The sequence below is a fragment of the Talpa occidentalis genome, unplaced genomic scaffold (assembly GCF_014898055.3).
Source record: "Talpa occidentalis isolate TD23 unplaced genomic scaffold, MPIMG_talOcc4v2.1 talOcc4.17, whole genome shotgun sequence".
Classification (NCBI taxonomy): Eukaryota; Metazoa; Chordata; class Mammalia; order Eulipotyphla; family Talpidae; genus Talpa; species Talpa occidentalis.
The window spans coordinates 46,981,163-47,000,493 of record NW_023601754.1 but is presented as its reverse complement, the minus strand read 5'-3'; the positions used below and the strand labels follow the sequence as shown (position 1 = coordinate 47,000,493).

Sequence of the window (19,331 nt, the reverse complement as noted above, 5' to 3'; positions counted from 1 at the left end):
CGGCCAGGGGGGGAGGGCGGGCGGGCGGGCGGGCTGGCAGGCCTCAGCACCACCCCCTAGCCCCTCCTTTTTTCTCCACCGCCTCGCGTTCTCAGTCGTCCATTGGCTGGGCTGCCCGCCGCTCAGACCGGGGCCCACCCCCGCTCCCTTTCTCATTGGTCGCTGCACAAAGGCACGCCGTCGCCATTGGTCCAGCGCTCCGCTATTTCCGTTCGGGAGCGGGGGAAGGGGGACGTTGCTCCAGAGACGGGCGGAGTTCGCCGACGTCCTGTAGGACCGCCCCCGCGGCCGGGCCAGGTCCGATGGTGATTGGATCTGGCCGTCCTCCTAGAAGGGCGGGATTGACGTGAGGGAAGGCGGGGGAGCGGGTGTGAGGAGGCGGGACTTGAGTTGACTGGGGCCAATGGACAGCAAGATCGCCCCCGCAGGCGCCGCGGATTCGCCGGATTCATCCTACTCCTCCCCCCGATTGGGCGGTTGTGGGAGCGGGAGGCGGGCGATGAGTGGAGCCGAGGCACGCTGAGGGGGGGCTGTCACTCAGCTGGGCAGGGATAGGTGGAGCGACGCCTGCAATTCCCTGCTGCAGAGAAGGGGCTGGGAGGGGCAAGCGAGCGGGAGGTGTTTACTGCGCAAGCGTTTCTCTGTTCCCCTTTCTCCCTCCTCTCCACCCCCGAAATCCTTAAATCCTCTTCCAGGAAGACACCCAACCCCTCCCCCGCCAGCCGCCGAGCCGTGGGGACCCGAGTTACAGGAGCCCCGGGATGTCAGCGCAGGAGCTGCGGTGCAGAGGCTGAAAGGGAGGTCCGGCGAGGGTGGATAACTTGTCCAAGGTCACAGAGCTCGGACGAGACGAAACTGGGAGTTAAACTACACTTGGGGTTTTAACCACCTTTCAATTTGTATTTTCACCAAAAATCCCTAATTAGCACCTCAGGCAACCACCGCTTACAGCAAATACCAAATCAAAATTGTGAGTCAAGAGCAAGGGTGGGACCTAGTATAGGAGAACGCTGGGCAAAGGCAAGGACCAGGCTTTCGCCACCGCCCCCCTGCACCCCACAAGCCCGCTGGCCTGGCCGACTGCCTCGGGGAAAGCAAGGCCGCTGAAGCCCCAGCGCCCCGGGCTATTGAGAAATTTGGGGCAAAGGGTACTGGAAGAGTCCATTTCTGTTGTCTGAAGGCATCAAACCACCGCATGATCCTGTTCTAATCTCAGAAGCATAGATAGCATCCTCGGAATGAGCCTTGGGGGTGCCCTGGGTCCTGGGAACTCCACGTGAACCTGCCGGGTGGGGCAAGGACAAGGGCGAGAAGCGCCCACCTTCCTGGTTCAATGGATTCGTCCATTTGGGTTTCCAGGAATGGGGCTCGGGAAAGTCCATTGAGGATTCTAGGAGGAGACATGCTCGGCTGTTTTAGTTTCAGGGAAGCCATTTTCTAATATGGGGGGGGTGCTCTCCGCCCCTAAAGAACATAGCCCCATTACAAATAGAATTGTTAGGTTGGGGAGTTGAAAAAGGTCCGTTTAATGCAAAGATACAATAAATAGTCCAAGGACTGGAGGAATCCACTGGCGATATGGGGAGGGAGCAGTGTCACCCTGAAGATAACGCCATGAGGGTAAGTTTGGGTTCGAACTAGTCATCCTGAGGGATGCTAAGGAGAAACTTCGAGAGTCCCAAGAACAGGAAAAGTTTGTCTCTAAGTAGCAGGAGGAAAGCCAGCCTCTCCCCGGCCCCACCCGCCAACCTCAGACCTTCACTCGGGGTTCTCAGTATTGGCGGGTGGGATAGGGAGAAAGTCTTGATTCTTGGTCCTCTAATGGTTAGGTGGGGGGTCTCAGTCCTTCCCCGCCCCAAACCGCCCCCCCAACATGACTTTTTTTTTTTTTAAGATTTATTTATTTACAGCTATAAAAGCTGGGTGTAGCGCGGGGTGGGGGGCGTAAGAGAGGATTTGTTGTAGAGCAACCCCGATACAAAACGGACATCCTTTCCCCCTAACAGATTCACCAGAGACAGAGCGGGGAGCAGAACAGGCAGACTGACGAAACACACTGCTGAGGGGAGCAGCAGGAGACAGGAGAGGTCTGCTGCGCCTTGTGGGTAGCTCCCTGGCCAGGTGGCTGCCAATAGCTTCATAGTCTTGAGACTTAACCCCTTGTACCACCAGGGAGGCCTCCTGACCCGACTTTAAAAATTCATATCGAGCCTCCCTTGTGGGGCAAGTGGTTAAGACGCAACCAGTGAAGCTGTCTGCAGCCTCTGCTGCACGAGTTACATACCTGGCCAGCCAGGGAGCTGACCCACATAGCACAGCAGACCTCTCCTGTTTCCCTGCTGCTCCCCTCAGCAGTGTTTACTTTGGTTGATCTGCCTGCTCTGTTCCCCACTCTGTCTCTGGTGAATCCCCCTCACACTTCTGGCCTGTACCCCAGCTCTTGTATGCATAAATAAATCTTTTTAAAAAATAAATAAATAAATAAATAAATAAATAAAAATTCATATCAAGGACTGAGCCTGAAGCAAAGGCATTCTGAGGTCCAAGGAGGGGCAAAGGCTGTCAGCCTTCTAGACAACCTGGTACTGCTGGTCCAGCCAAGTCTAGACCCTGGACAGGCCCTGGCTGACTCTACTTGAGCTGGAGCAGTATTTCTCAATAGAAATGCAGTGAATGTCACCAATATAATTTTCGGTTCACTCATGTCATGTTTAAAGAACAAAAGACAGAGTGAATTTCAATTATTATTTTATTTAACTCAATATATCCAATATTATCATTTCAACATAGGTGACATTGTATTGTCTTTGAAATCCAGTCTTTCATACTTAAGGTTCAGACTAGCCATGGGGCCAGTGGGTCTGATAGTGGCTATGAAATTGGTAGGCACAGAATCATAGGCCTGGATTTGAACCAAGACCACTTGGGGGTTCAGGGTCTCAGGTGTCATTAAGTTTTAAGAGCAGGTCATGGACAAATCCATACTTGAAGGCCTAGATGTAGTCTGGGTAAGATTTGATTGATTTTAAGATGGAGCATTAAGAAGAGGAAACTCCTTGGGGGGCCTCCCCTGTGGCCTAGGGGTTAGGTCTCAGTGCTGTATCACTATGGCCCGAGTTCAATCCCAGCCAAGGAGCTGACCCACATGGTGCAGCAGACCTCTCCTGTCTTGCCAGCTACTCCCCTTAGCAGTGTATTTTCAGCAAATCTGCCTGTTTTGTTCCCCATTCTGTCTCTGGTGAATACTCTCACTCCCCACGTCTCTAGCCTACACCCTAGTTCTTCTGCGCAAAAATAAATAAACCAGGGGGGGAGGAAAAAAAGAGGAAACCCTTGGGAAATCACGTGTTGCACCACTAAGAGCTTCTAAGACTCTGACCTAAACAAATTAACTTTTGATTTTTTGCACCGCAAAAGCTGGACTCATGGCCAGTCTTCCCTTTTGACAAATGGGCCCCCCATTATTCATAGAACACCTCTCTTTTGCCCATACCAAACCCAGGCTGGAAGGCATCCCACATCACCGCTGTATCCCCTGATGCAGGCCACCACCACCATCACCTCCTGCCGGGAGCTGCGTGGCACTGCTTGCCAGTCTCCCTGCCTCCTACCTGGTTACCCACATGCACCCGGAGTGATCTTTACATCAACCAGCCTCATCCTTCCCCAGCTTAAATGCTGCAGCCACACTGGCCTCTTGGCCTTTCAGACCCTCCATACTCATCTCTGCCTCGGGCCCCACCCCAGGGCATCAATTTTCCCCATGACTGGCTCCCCCTCAGGACTCAGCTCAACTTCTCTTTGGAGAGAACTTCTGAACTTAGGGACTTAAAGTATCCCCTCCCGACTCTTCATACGGTGTTTATTCGGACTGACCACAAGCCAAAGCAATGAGTTATTCCAGCAACATGCAGAGTATATTTGGAAATAAACAATAACAGGGCCTCCCTGATGGCGCAAGGAGTTAAGATGCAACCTATGAAGCTATCTGCAGCTACTGCAGCACGAGTTCCATCCCCGGCCAGGGAGCTACCCACATGGCGCAGCAGACCTCTTCTGAGTCGCCCGATGCTCCCCTCAGCAGTGTATTTCAGTCAGTCTGCTTGTTCTGCTCCCCACTCTGTCTCTGGTGAATTCTCTCACCCCCTGCCTCTTGTATGCATAAATAAATCTTTAAAATTAAAAAAGGAAAAAGAAAAAGAAATAAACAATAGCAGAAAGGGTAGATTAGAGAGTATATTCATGGGAAGTTCACGTGCACCTCCCGGAATCCAAAGCTAACAAGCCCCTAAGATCACCTGCAGGGAAGCTCCCCCTTTGCTCTAGGGGAGGAGGAAACAGCATCTTTTCTGAAGCGACACACAGGCATGTTTGGTCCTGTAGTTTGCTGACTGCACATGCGCAGTCAGTCTTCTCTGTGCCTCATGTATATAGAGCATTCAATGTGAATTTCACATTCGCAAACATGTTATCCGCTATTAAAAAAAATTATTATAGGGCCTCCCTGGTGGCGCAAGGAGTTAAACACAGGACTACGAAGCTATCCACAGCCTTTGCAGCACGAGTTCAATCCCCGGGCCGGCCAGGGAGCTACCCACATGGCGCAGCAGACCTCTCCTGTCTCCCCGCTGTTCCCTCAGCAGTATATTTCAGTCAGTCTGCCTGTTCTGTTCCCCACTCTGTCTCTTGTGAATTCTCTCACACCCTACACCTCTGTCCTGTACCCCAGTTCTTGTATGCATAAATAACGCTTTAAAAAACTATTATAAACATTTTCAAATATACCTCAAAGCAGAGTGGGTGAATACACCCCCCCAACACAGCGCCAACAATGATTAAACACCATCTTTACTGTTCCATCTATAACTCCCTCCGTTTTCACTCCCAAACCCCCACTGTATTATTTTAAAGCAAGCTCCCTGCCTCATTGTACCATTTCATCCCCATCACCTGTTTTTTTCTCCAACATTTCACTATGGAAATTGCCAAATATTCAGGAAATTGAAACAACTATGTAATGAAACTCATATTACGCACCCCCCCAACTCAGCCATTACCACTTATTCCACTTGCTTTGTCACATACTTGTCCTTCCTGCCATCCATCCGTCAATCCATCTTGTGGTTTTGCTACATTCAAAGTAAGCTGCAGATAACAGTACACTCCATCCCTCTTGTGGACTGCACTGTGTCACCCCCTACCCAACAATGGAATCCTAGTTCCTCATACCAATGAATCTGACCTTATTTGGAAAGAAAGTCCTCACAGATTATCAGGATAGAATGAGATCATGTGCCTACTTACCAGTCAGGATCAATACAAGCAGTCGATAAGACTGGAGAGCAAAAAAAAGATGAGGCGACTTGGGTGGCCATAATCCAATATGATTGGTGCCCTTAAAGGAAGGTGAGGGATTTGGACACAGAGAGAAGACATCTGAGGACATAGGGAAAAGGTTGCCATTATAATCCAAGGAACTCCTGAGGCTGCCTGAAGCTGGGAGAAAGGGTTGGAATGATTCTCCTTCACAACCTTAGAAGGAACTGAAATGAACCACATCCATGGAAAGGGGTTCACCAAGATGGTGGGTCTTCACTGTGTGCTTATGACTGTAGGTCATGACTCAGCAGACATGCAGAGAGAGACAGTAACAGGATGAGAAAAGAAAAAGAGAGAGGGAGAGGCTGGCCTGTAACCAGAAGCCATAGTTCCTACCCCAGACAGCATCCACTGAGCAGAGACTGAGCAGCTTCTCCATGACAGCTTCTCCCTCCTTGCCCGTGGTTAACTGCCAAAACACTAGCTCTACCCCTATTTCTCATCAGCACCTGCTCAGAAGGTGGAGTCCTTTAAGCTCCATTATCTACCATCAAGTGGCTATGAGCCCCACTCACTGACATGGAGATTGCTCCTTACTGTTCCTCTTATAGAATAAACCCTGCCTATCAAGCCTGAAGCTTGACTTCTGGCCTTCAGAACTGTAAGCAATCAATTTCTGTTGTTTAAGATGCCCAGTGGATCTTTATTATGAAAACCCCAGGAAACAAATACAATACCCAAATATTTCAACACGCATATCGTTGCCTATAGTTCAATATTGAGACTTTGAATAGGTCAAAATTCACAATCAATGAGCTCCGACAAAGGCACACACCACTAAGAGTGGTTGCCTCTAATATTCTTTTTTTGTTAAAGATTTATTTTATTTATGCATACAAGAAGTGGGGTACAGGCCAGAGGTGTGGGGGGTGAGAGGATCACCAGAGAGAGTGGGGAGCAGAACAGGCAGATCTACTGAAATACACTGCTGAGGGGAGCAGCAGGCGAGTCAGGAGAGGTCTGCTGCGCCATATGGGTTGCTCCCTGGCTGGCTGGGGATCAAACTCATGCTGCAGTGGCTGCCAAGAGCTTAATAAGGCTGTCTTTAACTTCTGCACCCCTAGGGAGGCCCCTGCTTCTAATATTCTTTATATTACTCCTGACATCTGGTATTTTTCGTTCCTGTTGGTTTCTGTCTAGGGCTCCTTCCCAGCCCCCCACAGAATGTGAGGTCCTCCAGGCTGGCACTCAATCCTCATGCGCCACTGTCTCCCGGATCCCAGGGCAGTGTCAAGTCCAGGGTACTGCATGAAGAATCAAGTATGAAGGGGGGCAGGGACTGGTGACCCCACAGTTTGTCTCAGGGAGTTGGATGATGGACCCCTCCTGAGACCCCAGTGGGCTCCTCCTTTGTGTGCTCCAGACTGGAGTGAACACACATGGAGGTTCTGAAGGGGAAGACATAGAGTGGTTTGGACCTAGAATCCTGGGCAGGAAGAGTTCACTAAGAAGCCCTGGGGGAGCCAGCCCATCTCCGGATCCCTGTGCCCCCCCCCCATTTACTGGGGCCCAGTGGTTGGGTCCTTTATGAGGCAGGCTGGGGTGGGCAGGGGACTCTGAGGGTGAGCGGTCAGAATAGGTGGAGAGTCTCAGAGGAAGGAGCCTCTGGGAGCAGGGCCCCCACACGCCATGGCGAGCGTGGTGGTGAAGACAATCTGGCAGTCCAAAGAGATCCATGAGGCTGGCGACCCCCCTGCGGGGGTCGAGAGCCGCTCCCAGCTGGTCCCTGAGGCTCCCGGGGGGGTGACCAGCCCGGCCAAGGGGATCGCAAAGAAAAAGAAGGCCGTGTCGTTCCACGGGTGGGTTCGCTGCACTCTGTCGGGGACGGTCCTAGCGCCCAGGACCACCTCCACAGGACAGGAGTCCCGCCTGGGTGCTGAAGAGGCCGGGGCAAGAAGGAGGGGGCAGGAAGGGGGCACTGGGGGCGAGGGAGGAAGAGCATGGGAGGGAGAGAAGATGGCGGGATGCAGGGAGGGAGGAAAGGCAGGAGGAGAGGGAACTAGTGGGGGTGGAATTAGGCAGCAGGGATGGCGGGGGGATGAAGAAGCGGGAGGGGAGGCTGGAGTCGGTGGAGGGGTGTGAAGACAGGGGGCAGGAAGGGCCATCCTCCAAAATCGGGGCTGGATTTTCACCTCCCGCCCATTTCTCCTTGCCAGGGTGGAGCCTCGGATGTCCCACGAGCCAATGCACTGGTGCCTGAACCTCAAACGGTCCTCGGCCTGCACCAACGTGTCACTGCTCAACCTGGCCGCCATGGAGCCCACGGACTCCTCCGGCACAGACTCGACCACAGAAGACAGTGGCCAGCTCGCACTGCCTGGGCCTCCTGCCTCCCCCACGCCACCCTGGGCGCCAGATGACCCAGACATCACGGAAATACTGGTGAGAGGCCCCTGGCTGGGGAAGACAAGCATCCTCACCCTTGCGGTAGGCAAATACTGAGGAGGGGGGGGAGAGGAAAGGCTTCTTGATTGGGAAGAAGTTTCTGGTCACTCTCCGAGGCCCAGGGAACTGCCTTCTACTCTGTTCCATGAGGGTGAATGCTGTTTCCTCTCTGAGAGTTTCAACTGGGTTCAAAACTACAAGTCAGTCCAGGTCCGTACCCTGGGTGAGCTCCCAGTCTGCTGGGGACAACAGACACAGGATAGGAATGAGAAACGCCACAGTGAAGGTCACACTGGAGGGCTCAGAGAAGGGCCTCTCAAGCCAGGTTGGGTGTATCCAGGAAAGCTTCCTGGAGGAGGCAGTTTTGGAACTGGGTTCTGATGGAGAAATAGACGCTCCCTGAGTGGAATCACTGAAGAATCTGTGGTCAAACAGGGGAGGCAGACAAGATGGAGAGGAATGTAGAGGATTCCTGGCTCTAACAGTGATATAGCTTGGTCCTTTAACTCCTCTGTCAAACTCCACCCTACTCCACCCCCATCAGGCTGCCCCTCGGGCCAAGCCCAGCGCTGGGTTTGACGAAGATACTGAGAATGACAACATCCATGGTCACGATGGTGCTAGAAAGACTCGCTAGTATTTCCATGTTCTGGGAGCTTCAGTTTCCTCACCCATAACAAGGAGATGCTTTTGCTCTTTCCACAAACACTTCTTAAATGCCTACTATGTGCGAGGCATATAGCAGGACCTCAGAAAATTCTGGATGTAACTGTTCATACTTCACAAGGTCATCGTGACAACGGTGCATTCATAGAAGTGTTTAGCACGGTGACCAGTCTTAGGTACAGACTAAGCATGGGTGGTTATTGTGGTGATTTATTCCCACTTCACAGATGAAGACACAAGGTCCTGAAAGGTTGCATAGCATACTCAAGGGGCCAAAGCTTGTAAGTAGCGAAGCCAGGCTTAGGAATCGGGGAAGGGGTCCCCGGCACTGACAGGGCACGTGTGCAAGGGGTTAAGCAAGGGGTTAAGACACAACCCATGAGGCTACCCACAGCCACTGCAGCATGAGTTTGATCCCCGGCCAGGGAGCTACCCACATGGCGCAGCAGACCTCTCCTGACTCACCCGCTGCTCCCCTCAGCAGTGTATTTCAGTCAGTCTGCCTGTTCTGCTCCCCACTCTGTCCCTGGTGAATCCTCTCACCCCCACCCTTCTGGCGGGTACCCTAGTTCTTGTATGCATAAATAAATAAATCTTTAAAAAAAAAAAGGCAACCCCAAGCTGGATCTCGGTGAGGAAGGCATTCCCAGGCAGAGCAGGGAAGGGTGTTCCAGTTGAAAAGGACAGAGGTTGAAAAGACCCCATGGGCAGGAGGACCTGGCAGCTGGCACCTGTGGATTGTGAGCTGAAGCAGGAGGGGAGAGGGCACAGGCCACAGGGTTGGAGCAGGGAGAAACATGGGTGATGGGGAGCCAGTCTGGGTACGTGGACAGGGGCGATAGCGAACGCCCCTGGGGGTTGAGCTCCAGCCCCATCTACGGAGCACCGCTATGGGCCAGGCACTGTGCCAGCCGCACCCGTCCAGGAGATAGAGGCCATCACTTAACCTCTTCCGGGTCTACGCGTGACCCCACGCACGACAGGGGTCCCCATGGGCGACCCCATGCAGCCCAGGTGTGGGGGGGGCCGCGACCCCGCTGCCTGTAATTACACCCCGTGATGCTCACACATCGCCAAAACCACCCAGCGACCCAGTTCCCACGCCGGAACCCGCCATTAGGTGACGCGTGACTGTAATTAGGTTTAAAGACAGAAAAAGAAAACAGGCAGGGGATGGCGTGGCCCCTGCACGGCCGCAGAGCTGGGCCGGGACTCGGGTCCAGAGGGCTTGATGCGCAGGCAAAAGTGCTTCCTCTGGCTGGAAATGCCCCTGGGGCCGGGAGGAGCTGCCTGGAGGGGAGAGACAGAGGCAGGGAGGCCGGAGAGGAGGCCGGGCGCGAGTCCAGGGAGGAGGGCCAGAGGGGCAGCGAGGGAGCAGGCCAGGGAGCCATGTCCTCCCCCGCAGAAGGGCCCCCCCTCTCGGCAGCGGGCGGGGCGGCTGCAGCGGCTGCCTCCCACCAGAGCCAGCTCTGAGTCATGTCCCCCAGCGCATGATGCCGCCTGAGAAAGAGCCCTGGGCAGCTGGGAGAAGGCTGACAGGGCGACGAGCTGGCTTTGGGGTTCAGGTTGCTTCTCTAAAGTGGAAAAAGGGATGACAGCCAACACCGTGGTGCAGCAGGAGGCGTGAGGGGGGGCGGCGGGAGGACACCCCACTCAGCCCCTGAGCTCCACTGGGGAGAAGACCGGACAGAGAGGAGGGGTGGAGGACCCCGAGAGACAGGGGGACAGAGACCAGGGCAGAGAGTGGAAGGCAGAGACTCAAAGCAAGGGAGACCAGGACTCGCTGCTCCGGGAGACAGAGACAAGCAGAGACACTTGGGGCACGGGAGAGCACTGCGGGACAGGGCCAGGGGACCGTGGGGGCGGGGAGCAGGTAGTTTGGGCGCTTATCATCAGCTCTGACATCCTGATGAGGCCATAGGCTCAGACCGAAAGGCCTTCTGGAAGGTCAGTGAGTCAGCGCAGAGAGCGCCCGGGCAGGCCCACGCCCCGCACGCACTGAGGCTGCTAAGAGGGCTTGGCCCTGAGCGCCTTCAGGGTAGACCCTGCCCTGTCCTTACTTTCAACGACGCTTACTGAAGGGCCCTCCCTGACCCCCGTCAGTGCCATCTGGGGATCGTCAGTCCCAATTCACGAGACAGGGAAGTGAGTGAGGACAGGTGCAGAGACTGGGACTACGGCGTTACGTGGCCAGTGGGTGACCCAGGAGGGGCCTGACCCTGCAGCGCTCGCCAGAGTGGGCAGCAGAACAGGCGGATCCACTGAAATACACTGCTGAGGGGAGCAGCGGGGAGACAGGCGAAGTCTGCTGCGCCATGTGGGTTGCTCCCTGGCCGGGGATCGAACTCAGGCTTCAGTGGCTGGCGACAGCTTGACAGTGCTGAAACTTTAACCCTTGCACCATCAGGGAGGCCTGAAAAGTCTCTTTTCTTTCTTTCTTTTTTTTTTTTTTTTAAGATTTATTTATTTATACAAGCACTGGGCACAGTCAGAAGCGTGGGAGGGAGAGAGAATTCACCAGAGCCAGAGTGGGGAGCAGAGCAGGCAGAAGGCCCGAAGTACACTGCTGAGGGGAGCAGCGGGCAGCAGGAGAGGTCTGCACAACATGTGGGACCCTCGCCCGGCGGCCGGGGATCAAACCAGTGCTGCAGAGGCTGTGGGCAGCTTCGCAACCCAGTGCTCAACCGCTGCACCACCAGGGGAGGCCCTAAAAGTCCCTTTTTGATGCCTCACAAGAGTTGTATTCCTTGGGCCTCCCTGATGGCGCAGGGGGTTAAGACACAACCTATGATACTGTTTGCAGCCTCTGCAGCACGAGTTTGATCTTGGTGGCATATGGGCCTCCCCGGTGGCGCAGCGGGTTGAGTGCCGTGCTGTGAAGATGTCCGCAGCCTCTGCAGCGCGGGTTCGATACCCAGCCAGCCAGGGAGAGACCCACATGGCAAAGCAGACCTCACCTGTCTCACCCGCTGCTCCCCTCAGCAGTGCTTTCGGTCCGTCTGCCTGTTCTGTTCCCTGCTCTGTTTCTGGTGAATCCTCTCACCCTCCTATGCCTCTGGACTGAACCCCAGCTTTGGTATAAATAAATAAATCTTAAAAAAAAAATAGGGGCCTCTCTGGTGGCATAAGGGGTTAAGACGCAACCTATGAAGCTGTCCACAGCTACTGCAGCACAATTTTGATCCCCCTATGGATAGGGGGGTGACTCACATGGCGCAGCAGACCTTTCCTGTCTCCCCACTGCTCCCCTCAGCAGTGTACTTTGGCCAATCTGCCTGTTCTGTTCCCCACTCTGTCTCTGGTGAATCCTCTCACTCCCCACATCTCTGGCCTGTCCCCCAGCTCTTGTATGCATAAATAAATAAATCTTTAAAAAATGAAATAAAATAAAATAAAATTTCTCATACTACTCCCTTCTAATTATTTTCCATTCCCTAGTATTGTAGCCATGGTCCCCTCCTTCCTTCCGCATTTTGGTGATTGGAGTTTTCTCTTTTTCATAGTTCATCTAGCTAAGGATTTGTCAGTTTTGATGATCTTTTCAAAAATCCAACTTCTGCTTTTGTTGCTTTTATCTGTTTTTGTATGCTCATTCTTCCTCCCCTTCCACTCCTGTCTGTATTATTTCCTTCCTCTGCTAGCTTTGGATTTAGTGTGTTCTTCTGGGGTGTGCATGTTTTTGTTTTTAAACCCTTTATTCTAGTTTCTTAAGGTAGAAGGTAACTGATTATCAGTTCTTTTCTGATGCATTTTCAGCTCTGAAATACCCTCAAAGTATTGTTTCCACTACATGCCAAATGTTTTCATTTTTCTTTACCCAAAAATAATTTTTTTTTAAAGGCATGTTTTATTTATTTATTTGTTTGTTTGTTTGTTTATACAAGCACTGGGTACAGTCAGAAGTGCGGGAGGGTGAGAGAATTCACCAGAGCCAGAGCGGGGAGCAGAGCAGGCAGAAGGACCGAAGTACACTGCTGAGGGGAGCAGCGGGCGGCAGGAGAGGTCTGAGCGCCATGTGGGACCCTCCTCTGGTGGCCGGGGAGCAGCCGGGGATCGAACCGGTGCCGCAGAGACCGCAGGCAGCTTCGCAACCCAGCGCTCAACCGCTGCGCCAGCGGGGAGGCCCCAAAAATAATTTTTTTCAAATATTTATTTATGCATACAAGAACAGGGGTACAAGCCAGAGGTGTGAGGGGTGAGAGGAGTCACCTGAGACAGAGTGAGGAGCAGAACAGGCAGACTGACTGAAATACACTGCTGAGGGGAGCAGCGGGGAGACAGGAGAGGTCTGCTGTGCCTTGTGGGTCACCTCCCTGGCCAGGGATTGAACTCGTGCTGCAGAGGCTGCGGATTGCCTCATAGTGCGATGCTTAACCTCCTGCGCCACCAGGGAGGCCCAACCTTAGAAGAATATTTCTTAACACAGTTGCTCTCCAGAACAATCATGCAAGAAATGTGATGTCCCCACTTACGATGGAGGAAACTTGTTTTCTCTTTTCTGTTTGTATAGTGACCTTCAAAGGAACCAAAATAACTGGTTTAAGCAGAATCGCTCCTCACATAAAAGTGTCAACAAGTGTGGCAGGTTTGTTGGAGCGCAGTTTACAGGCTCCTGTGTTCCGGATGCACAGTCACTGCGAGCTTGTCAATCACTGCCTTCCAGTCAGGGGAAGGGAAACCGGAAGAGGGAGGACCAGGCCTTCACTTTCATGGCACAATCCTGTGCCCACATCTTGCCCACTTTTCTCCCACTGGCCGGAACTGATCAAGGGGGCTCTTTAGGTCTCCCTTCAACTGTGACATAGGAATAAAAATTATACTAATGATGTCACAAGTTTGACTACAATAAAAACACACAATAACATAATTTACACAAGGTAGAAAATACAGGGCCTCCCTGGTGGCGCATGTGGTTAAGACGCAACCTATGAAGGTGTCCACAGCTACTGCAGCACAAGTTTGATCCCCGGCCAGGGGTGTGACCCACAGGGCGCAGCAGACCTCTCCTGTCTCCCCGCTGCTCCCCTCAGCAGTGTATTTCATCAGTCTGCCTCTTCTGCTCCCCGCTCTGCCTCTGGTGAATCCTCTTACCCTCCCATGCATCTGGCCTGTACCCCGGTTCTTGTATAAATAAATAAATAAATATTTAATAAATAAATAAATAAACCAAGCTTCTGGGTTTAAGTTCTGATGAGGCCACTTCATATGCTGTAAACCCGGGAGTACAAGCAACACCCTTCCTGAGCCTCTAAATGGCACAAATATCCTCAACGAGAGGTGGCTGTGAGGAACAAGAGAGAAAACGCTTACGTGCTCAGCCTTGCACCATGTGTCCGCTCCCATCTGGAGAGTGAGTTGTCTTAAGATTTCCCCAGTGCCTGGAGGGAGATACTGCATTTTAAAAGTTTGTGTCATTGATGTGTGAGGACCTCAAGGATGTTTGTCTCAGTGTTTGCTTAAGATTATCCTTTCACATGTCTAAGGCGCCCATCCCCCACTTCCTTCTGGATCCTTCTTTTTCTTCCCATCCACCAAGCAGAATCTATCCTTGGTTTTAGTGAGGATTACCAGAATCAAAGAGGCACAGGCCTGGCCCCAAGTCACGCAGCCATTCCAGTGCAGAATCGTGCTGTAAAAACCTAGCTTCCTCCCACTTCTACAGCCTGGGACGGGTCTGTGTTTTTCCTGGACTTCATGCCCTCAGCCACCCCTTTCTGCTCCTTCTCCAGAGTGGGGTCAACAGTGGATTGGTTCGCGCCAAAGACTCCATCACCAGCTTGAAGGAAAAGACCACCCGGGTTAATCAGCACGTGCAGACGCTGCAGGTACGAGGCACCCCCTTCCTCCTGGGCCAGGTTCCCTTCTTAGAGCCTCCCACGGACTCAAAGCCCATAGCCCTGTTGGGGAGCTTATGAGGCAGAGGGAAAAGGCCTCTCCCCAGGCCCAGCTTTCCCTTGCATGGAAGCTAACCCGTCTCCCCTGCTCCAGAGTGAGTGTTCCGTGCTGAGCGAGAATCTGGAGAGGAGACGGCAAGAGGCAGAAGAACTGGAGGGGTACTGCAGTCAACTCAAGGTGAGTGGCTGGGGGGCAGGAGTGGGGTGTGGGGAGGAGGAATTAGAAGGAGGGTAGAAGGAAAAGTGAGGAGGGATGGACAGGAGGTGGGAGGACAGGAAGGTAGTACAGAAGTTGAACTGGCAGCTACCCTGACACTCGAGGGGGAGGTTGTGCAGGGGGGCGGGTGTATCTTGTGGGAGGGACAGGAGCCTGTAGGGAAGAGGTGCTAGGGGTCGGGAGGCGGAACTGGAATGGGAAGGCAGGGGCCCTGCCCTGGTATCCTGACCCAGGAGAACTGCAGGAAGGTGACCCGGTCCGTGGAAGATGCTGAGATCAAAACCAATGTCCTGAAGCAGAACTCTGCCCTGCTGGAGGTAAGGGTGGGGCCCAGCACTGCGGAAAGAGCCTGTGGCGGGGAAGGTGCTTAGGTAGACTTGAGGTGGGACTTTCCACCCTGTCACTACCGCGTCACCACAGCCACTACCCCACGGCCCTTCGTGTTCACTATCATATTTCTCCAAGCACAGACACATTTAGCTCCCAGAGCAGGACTGAGTGTCTCCTCACATACCCACTCATTTCCCAGCAAAGTGTGGGAAAAGTTTCGGTTGTTCATCCAAGATGGGAGGGCTGGGATTTCACCCCTCGGAGCCGTGAAATGGGGGTGGCGGGCTGGACAGGGGTTGCATTGGGGGTTAAAGTGAATTGTTCTCCACTAGATTTGAAATGGGAATCCTCACCTCCGTACGGCAAGGGGGGAGCCATTCAGACATCACAGGGAACTTCCCAACATCTTGTGCTCACATCCATACTTTCCAATCTCAGGGACGCACTGGGAATGCGGGGGTGAGGTGGGGTGGAGGTGCCTGCAGGAGGCCAGGGACGGACGCTGGAAACCGCCCTCGTCCCGCGCAGGAGAAATTGCGCTACCTTCAGCAGCAACTGCAGGATGAGACGCCGCGGAGGCAGGAGGCCGAGCTGCAGGAGCTGGAGCAGAAGCTGGAGGCCGGCCTCTCCCGGCATGGCCTGGGCCCCCCCAGTCTGCCCCAGGGCGGCTCCGGGCCCCCTGGGAGCCCTGAAGATCCCCCGCGGTCACGGAGCCTGGCTTCCGGGGGCTGGGGAATGGGCCCCCGGGCGGGGGAGGGTCCCCTGGCGAGTGAGCAGGAGTTGCAGAAGGTCTCCGCTGGCCTGGAAGAATTAAGGTGGGTGGGATCGGGGGGTGGGCCCTCAAAGTACCTAGGTGGGAGCTTTGGGGGGGCACCTGAAAGGGCCTCACTTGGAGGGGGTCACACAATTGAGTGTGACCTGGAAAGGATGCACTTCGAAGAGGTGATTTTTGAGGCCGGGGCTGAGGGAGGAAGATCCGCTCTGGTGAATGGAGGTGGGCGGGTGTTGGGGGGGGTGGGGGGGCAGGTCATCTGAGGCTCTACGTCCAGTGGGGCAGGGTGAGAGCCCGCTTGCCTTCAGGAGGCCAGATCGGGAAGAGCTGATGTGGGACTGGGAGGCAGGAAGAGGGAGGGCTCAGGATGTCTGATAATGAAATAGAGGGGGGATAGGGGAGGATTCCAAGAAATGGACCGGACAGAATTTAGGGCCTGGGCGGTTCTGGGGACATGGGTGGGGCGTGCCCACACCTCGCTCTGACCTTGTGGCCTCTGCCCGTCTAGGAGGGAGGTATCCTCGCTGACCGCCCGGTGGCATCAAGAGGAAGGGGCGGTGCAAGAGGCCTTACGGCTGCTGGGGGGCCTGGGCGGCAGGCTGGATGGCTTCCTGGGCCAGTGGGAGCGAGCTCAGCGGGAGCAGGCGCAGACGGCGCGGGGTCTGCAGGAGCTGCGGGGCCGAGCCGACGAGCTGTGCACCATGTGAGGACCGGGGCGCGTGGGCCAATCAGCAGTGGACCTGACATCAGGACCCTCCAATTGGAGTGGGGAGGGGCGTGGCTTGCCTAATAAGGACTGGTGGGCGGAGCCAAGTGGAGAAGCATGTGCTCAATACTTTAAATGGACAATGGGCGGAGCCAAGGTGTCAGGGAAAGCCAATCAGAGAGCAGGGTGGGGCATTCCAGTCCTTAAAGCACAAAAGGGCAGCGCCAATCAGCGGAGGGGTGAGGTGTTATGGACTGGTGGAGGTGCTGGAGTTAAAATGGGGGGATCCTTGCTAGAACTTTGCCCTTAGAGAGGGGACCCCTCAGCTATGGTTACTCTCACGCCCCAGGGTGGAGCGGTCAGCAGTGTCTATGGCTTCACTGAGGAGTGAACTGGAGGGGCTGGGCCCAGTGAAACCGATTCTAGAGGAGCTGGGGCGGCAGTTTCAGAGCTCTCGGAGAGGGTCTGACCTCTCCATGAGCTTGGATCGGAGCCCCCAAGGCTCCTGTGCCCGCTGTGCCAGGTAAGGGGGAGCAGCCTGACTTGGAGTGCATCGTGGGTCTGATGAGGACAGAACCTTGAAGGAGAGGGGACACTGGGAGAGTGAGGGTAGAGGGATCCCCGTGGGCATTGTAGGCCGGCTAGTCCTGTTACATTATGGGGGCCAAGCTTTTCCTCAAAGGGAACCTTGTGCCTTGTGGAACACAAAGACTCGAGACCTTTCACATCCTAGGTTTCCAGTGCATGGTAGGAAGGCTAGGAGGTAGCACTTGGGTTTCTGTGTATTGTGGGAAGGTGAGATCTTGGCATATTTCTGAGCCCGGAGAGACCATGCTTGATTCAGATTAGGAAGACCAGTGTGTGGGGTGGAGAAAGGATCTTCCAATACAACCAATGCATTGTGGGAAATGTGCATCTTGAAGTGAGACCCATCTCCTGAGCTTTGGACCTGGGAATCCCCCTTGCTGTGAGCCAAAGGCTCTCTGATGCACTGTAGGTTGAACCCAGTGCATAGTGAGAAGGTTGCCTGGGTGGAAATAGGATGGGGGAGGTGTGAGCAGGTGCACACAGAGCATCCTGGGAAGGGAGCTGGTACTGGGCCTTTCACCTGGTGACTACTCTCTCCCCCAGCCAGGGGCAGCAGCTGTCCACAGAGTCCCTGCAGCAGCTGCTGGAGCGAGCACTGACCCCGCTGGTGGATGAGGTGAAGCAGAGGGGCCTGGCTCCTGCCTGCCCCAGCTGTCAGCGGCTACACAAGAAGATTCTGGTACCAGGAACCATGGGCCACCATGCCCCACTTTTCTGTCAGAGCAGAGGGAGGGGAGCCCTGGGCAGAAGCATACAGCTGGGGTGTGGAAGGATGGGACAGGTTGAGCTGTGGGCTGCAGATATTGGGGAAAACACTTGATGCTAATGCATCTTGGTGGGGGAGGGACAAGCTGTTTGGGGGTTCATGAGTCACAGCTCAGTGACAATAGAACCTTGGGTGATAGACTCGGGCCCCAGCATGGTAGGACTTTGGTTCTGGTGCATTGTGGGACAACAGGAGACAGATACCAATCTACAGCGTCAAGGAATATAAGCCTGGACCTTAAGATGGGTGGTGCATGGTATGGGGTCATTGAGGTCAGACAGGGGACCCAGCAGAAGAAGGGCATCTTGGGACAAGGAACCACAGCCTGAGTGGGGACTTGCTCCAGACTGAAGTCCACCAGCTAATGCAACTCGAGGCCTGTGTGGTACATTTGGAAACAGAGAGCTCATATATTATGGGATGTTGGTCTAAAGTCTGATGGGATATATGTTGTAGTGGGTGAGACTGACAGGTGAGGCAGCATGGGAAGTGAATGTCTCAGAGCATTGCTAAAGACATGGGGCTTGGTGCACTGTGGGATAAAGGCAACCAGAGCGCAAGGACTACTAATGTGGCAGAGATGATGGTCTAATCAGTAAGGAGATGTGAGGACCAGAGAATTCTGGGATTCAGAAGGTCACCCATGACAGGACACTGGGACCCAGTCACATACCAAATGCATGATGGGTCATGGGCATTAGGGGACAAGATGATAGCTGCTGATTGGATGCTTCCTGGGACATAGAAGGCCCGTGCTTTAGGGGACAGACATGTGTTTCATGCACTGTGGAGTTTGGAAGGCCAGTGAATTGTGGGATGCTGGACTCAGTCTCGGGCTTGAGGCGTGAAGGGCTGCCTCGGGGAGGAACATGGGCCCCTTGGGACCCTGCCCCTTGCCATCCGCGATCCAGCTCCCCCTCCACCCCCAGCGCAGTCCTGCAAGCCCAGCTGCGCCTACGCTCCTCTCCCCAGGAGCTGGAGCGCCAGGCCTTGGCCAAACACGTCAGGGCAGAGGCCCTGAGCTCCACCCTCCGGCTGGCCCAAGACGAAGCCTTGAGGGCCAAGAACCTGCTGCTGACAGACAAGATGAAGCCGGAGTGAGGAAGGAGGCTGAGGGCATGGGAGGAGGGTGAGATCTTGGGGACAGGGCCTGAGTCACCCCCTCCTTCCATGCCAGCCCCGTGGCGTCTAGCCCCGTCAGCACCAACTCTCCGCTCTCCTTACAGGGAGAAGGTGGCCGCTCTAGACTATATGCATTTGAAGATGTGTTCCCTCCACGATCAACTCAGCAGCCTGCCACTTGAGGGGTCCACGGGGACAATGGGGGGAGGAAGTGGTGGGGGGGCTCCCCCAAAACGTGGGGGCCCAGCCCCTGAACAATAAATGGCCCCTCATGCTGGCATGAATTCCTTCTCTTTTTTGATACTGAAAGAGGATTAATAAACTGCAAAAAAAAAAAAAAAGAAATCGCACACATGTGAGTGTGTGCACCACAGTGGACTGTGGGGGGACTGTGGGTGCTTCGGTGGGCAGAAATCCTATGCTGTCAAAATACCAACAAGGGTGTAAAACAATGGTAACTTCACTAAAAAAATTTTTAAAGATGTATTTTTTTTTGTGTGTGTGTG

The 19,331-nt window shown here is 54.2% G+C and overlaps 1 protein-coding gene across 9 annotated transcripts; it reads left to right on the top strand.

Moving 5' to 3' along the window:
- Nucleotides 1-1,346: 1,346 nt before the first annotated feature.
- On the top strand, nucleotides 1,347-19,105 carry TSKS (testis specific serine kinase substrate). Of its 9 annotated transcripts, XM_037517013.2 has the most exons (12): nucleotides 1,347-1,620; nucleotides 6,520-6,620; nucleotides 7,536-7,761; nucleotides 14,160-14,255; nucleotides 14,419-14,502; nucleotides 14,748-14,858; nucleotides 15,400-15,686; nucleotides 16,152-16,346; nucleotides 16,699-16,872; nucleotides 17,481-17,616; nucleotides 18,676-18,800; nucleotides 18,930-19,105. In XM_037517013.2, exons 2-12 carry the CDS (start codon nucleotides 6,577-6,579, stop codon nucleotides 19,084-19,086), a joined length of 1,635 nt encoding a protein of 544 aa, XP_037372910.1. In that variant the 5' UTR covers nucleotides 1,347-1,620; nucleotides 6,520-6,576; the 3' UTR covers nucleotides 19,087-19,105. The 9 variants fall into 9 exon arrangements, with proteins under 9 accessions (XP_037372910.1, XP_037372914.1, XP_037372908.1 ...); XM_037517017.2 differs by lacking the exon at nucleotides 1,347-1,620 and having other exon boundaries at nucleotides 6,602-6,639; XM_037517011.2 differs by lacking the exons at nucleotides 1,347-1,620; nucleotides 6,520-6,620 and adding an exon at nucleotides 6,923-7,178 and having other exon boundaries at nucleotides 14,775-14,858.
- Nucleotides 19,106-19,331: the final 226 nt, after the last annotated feature.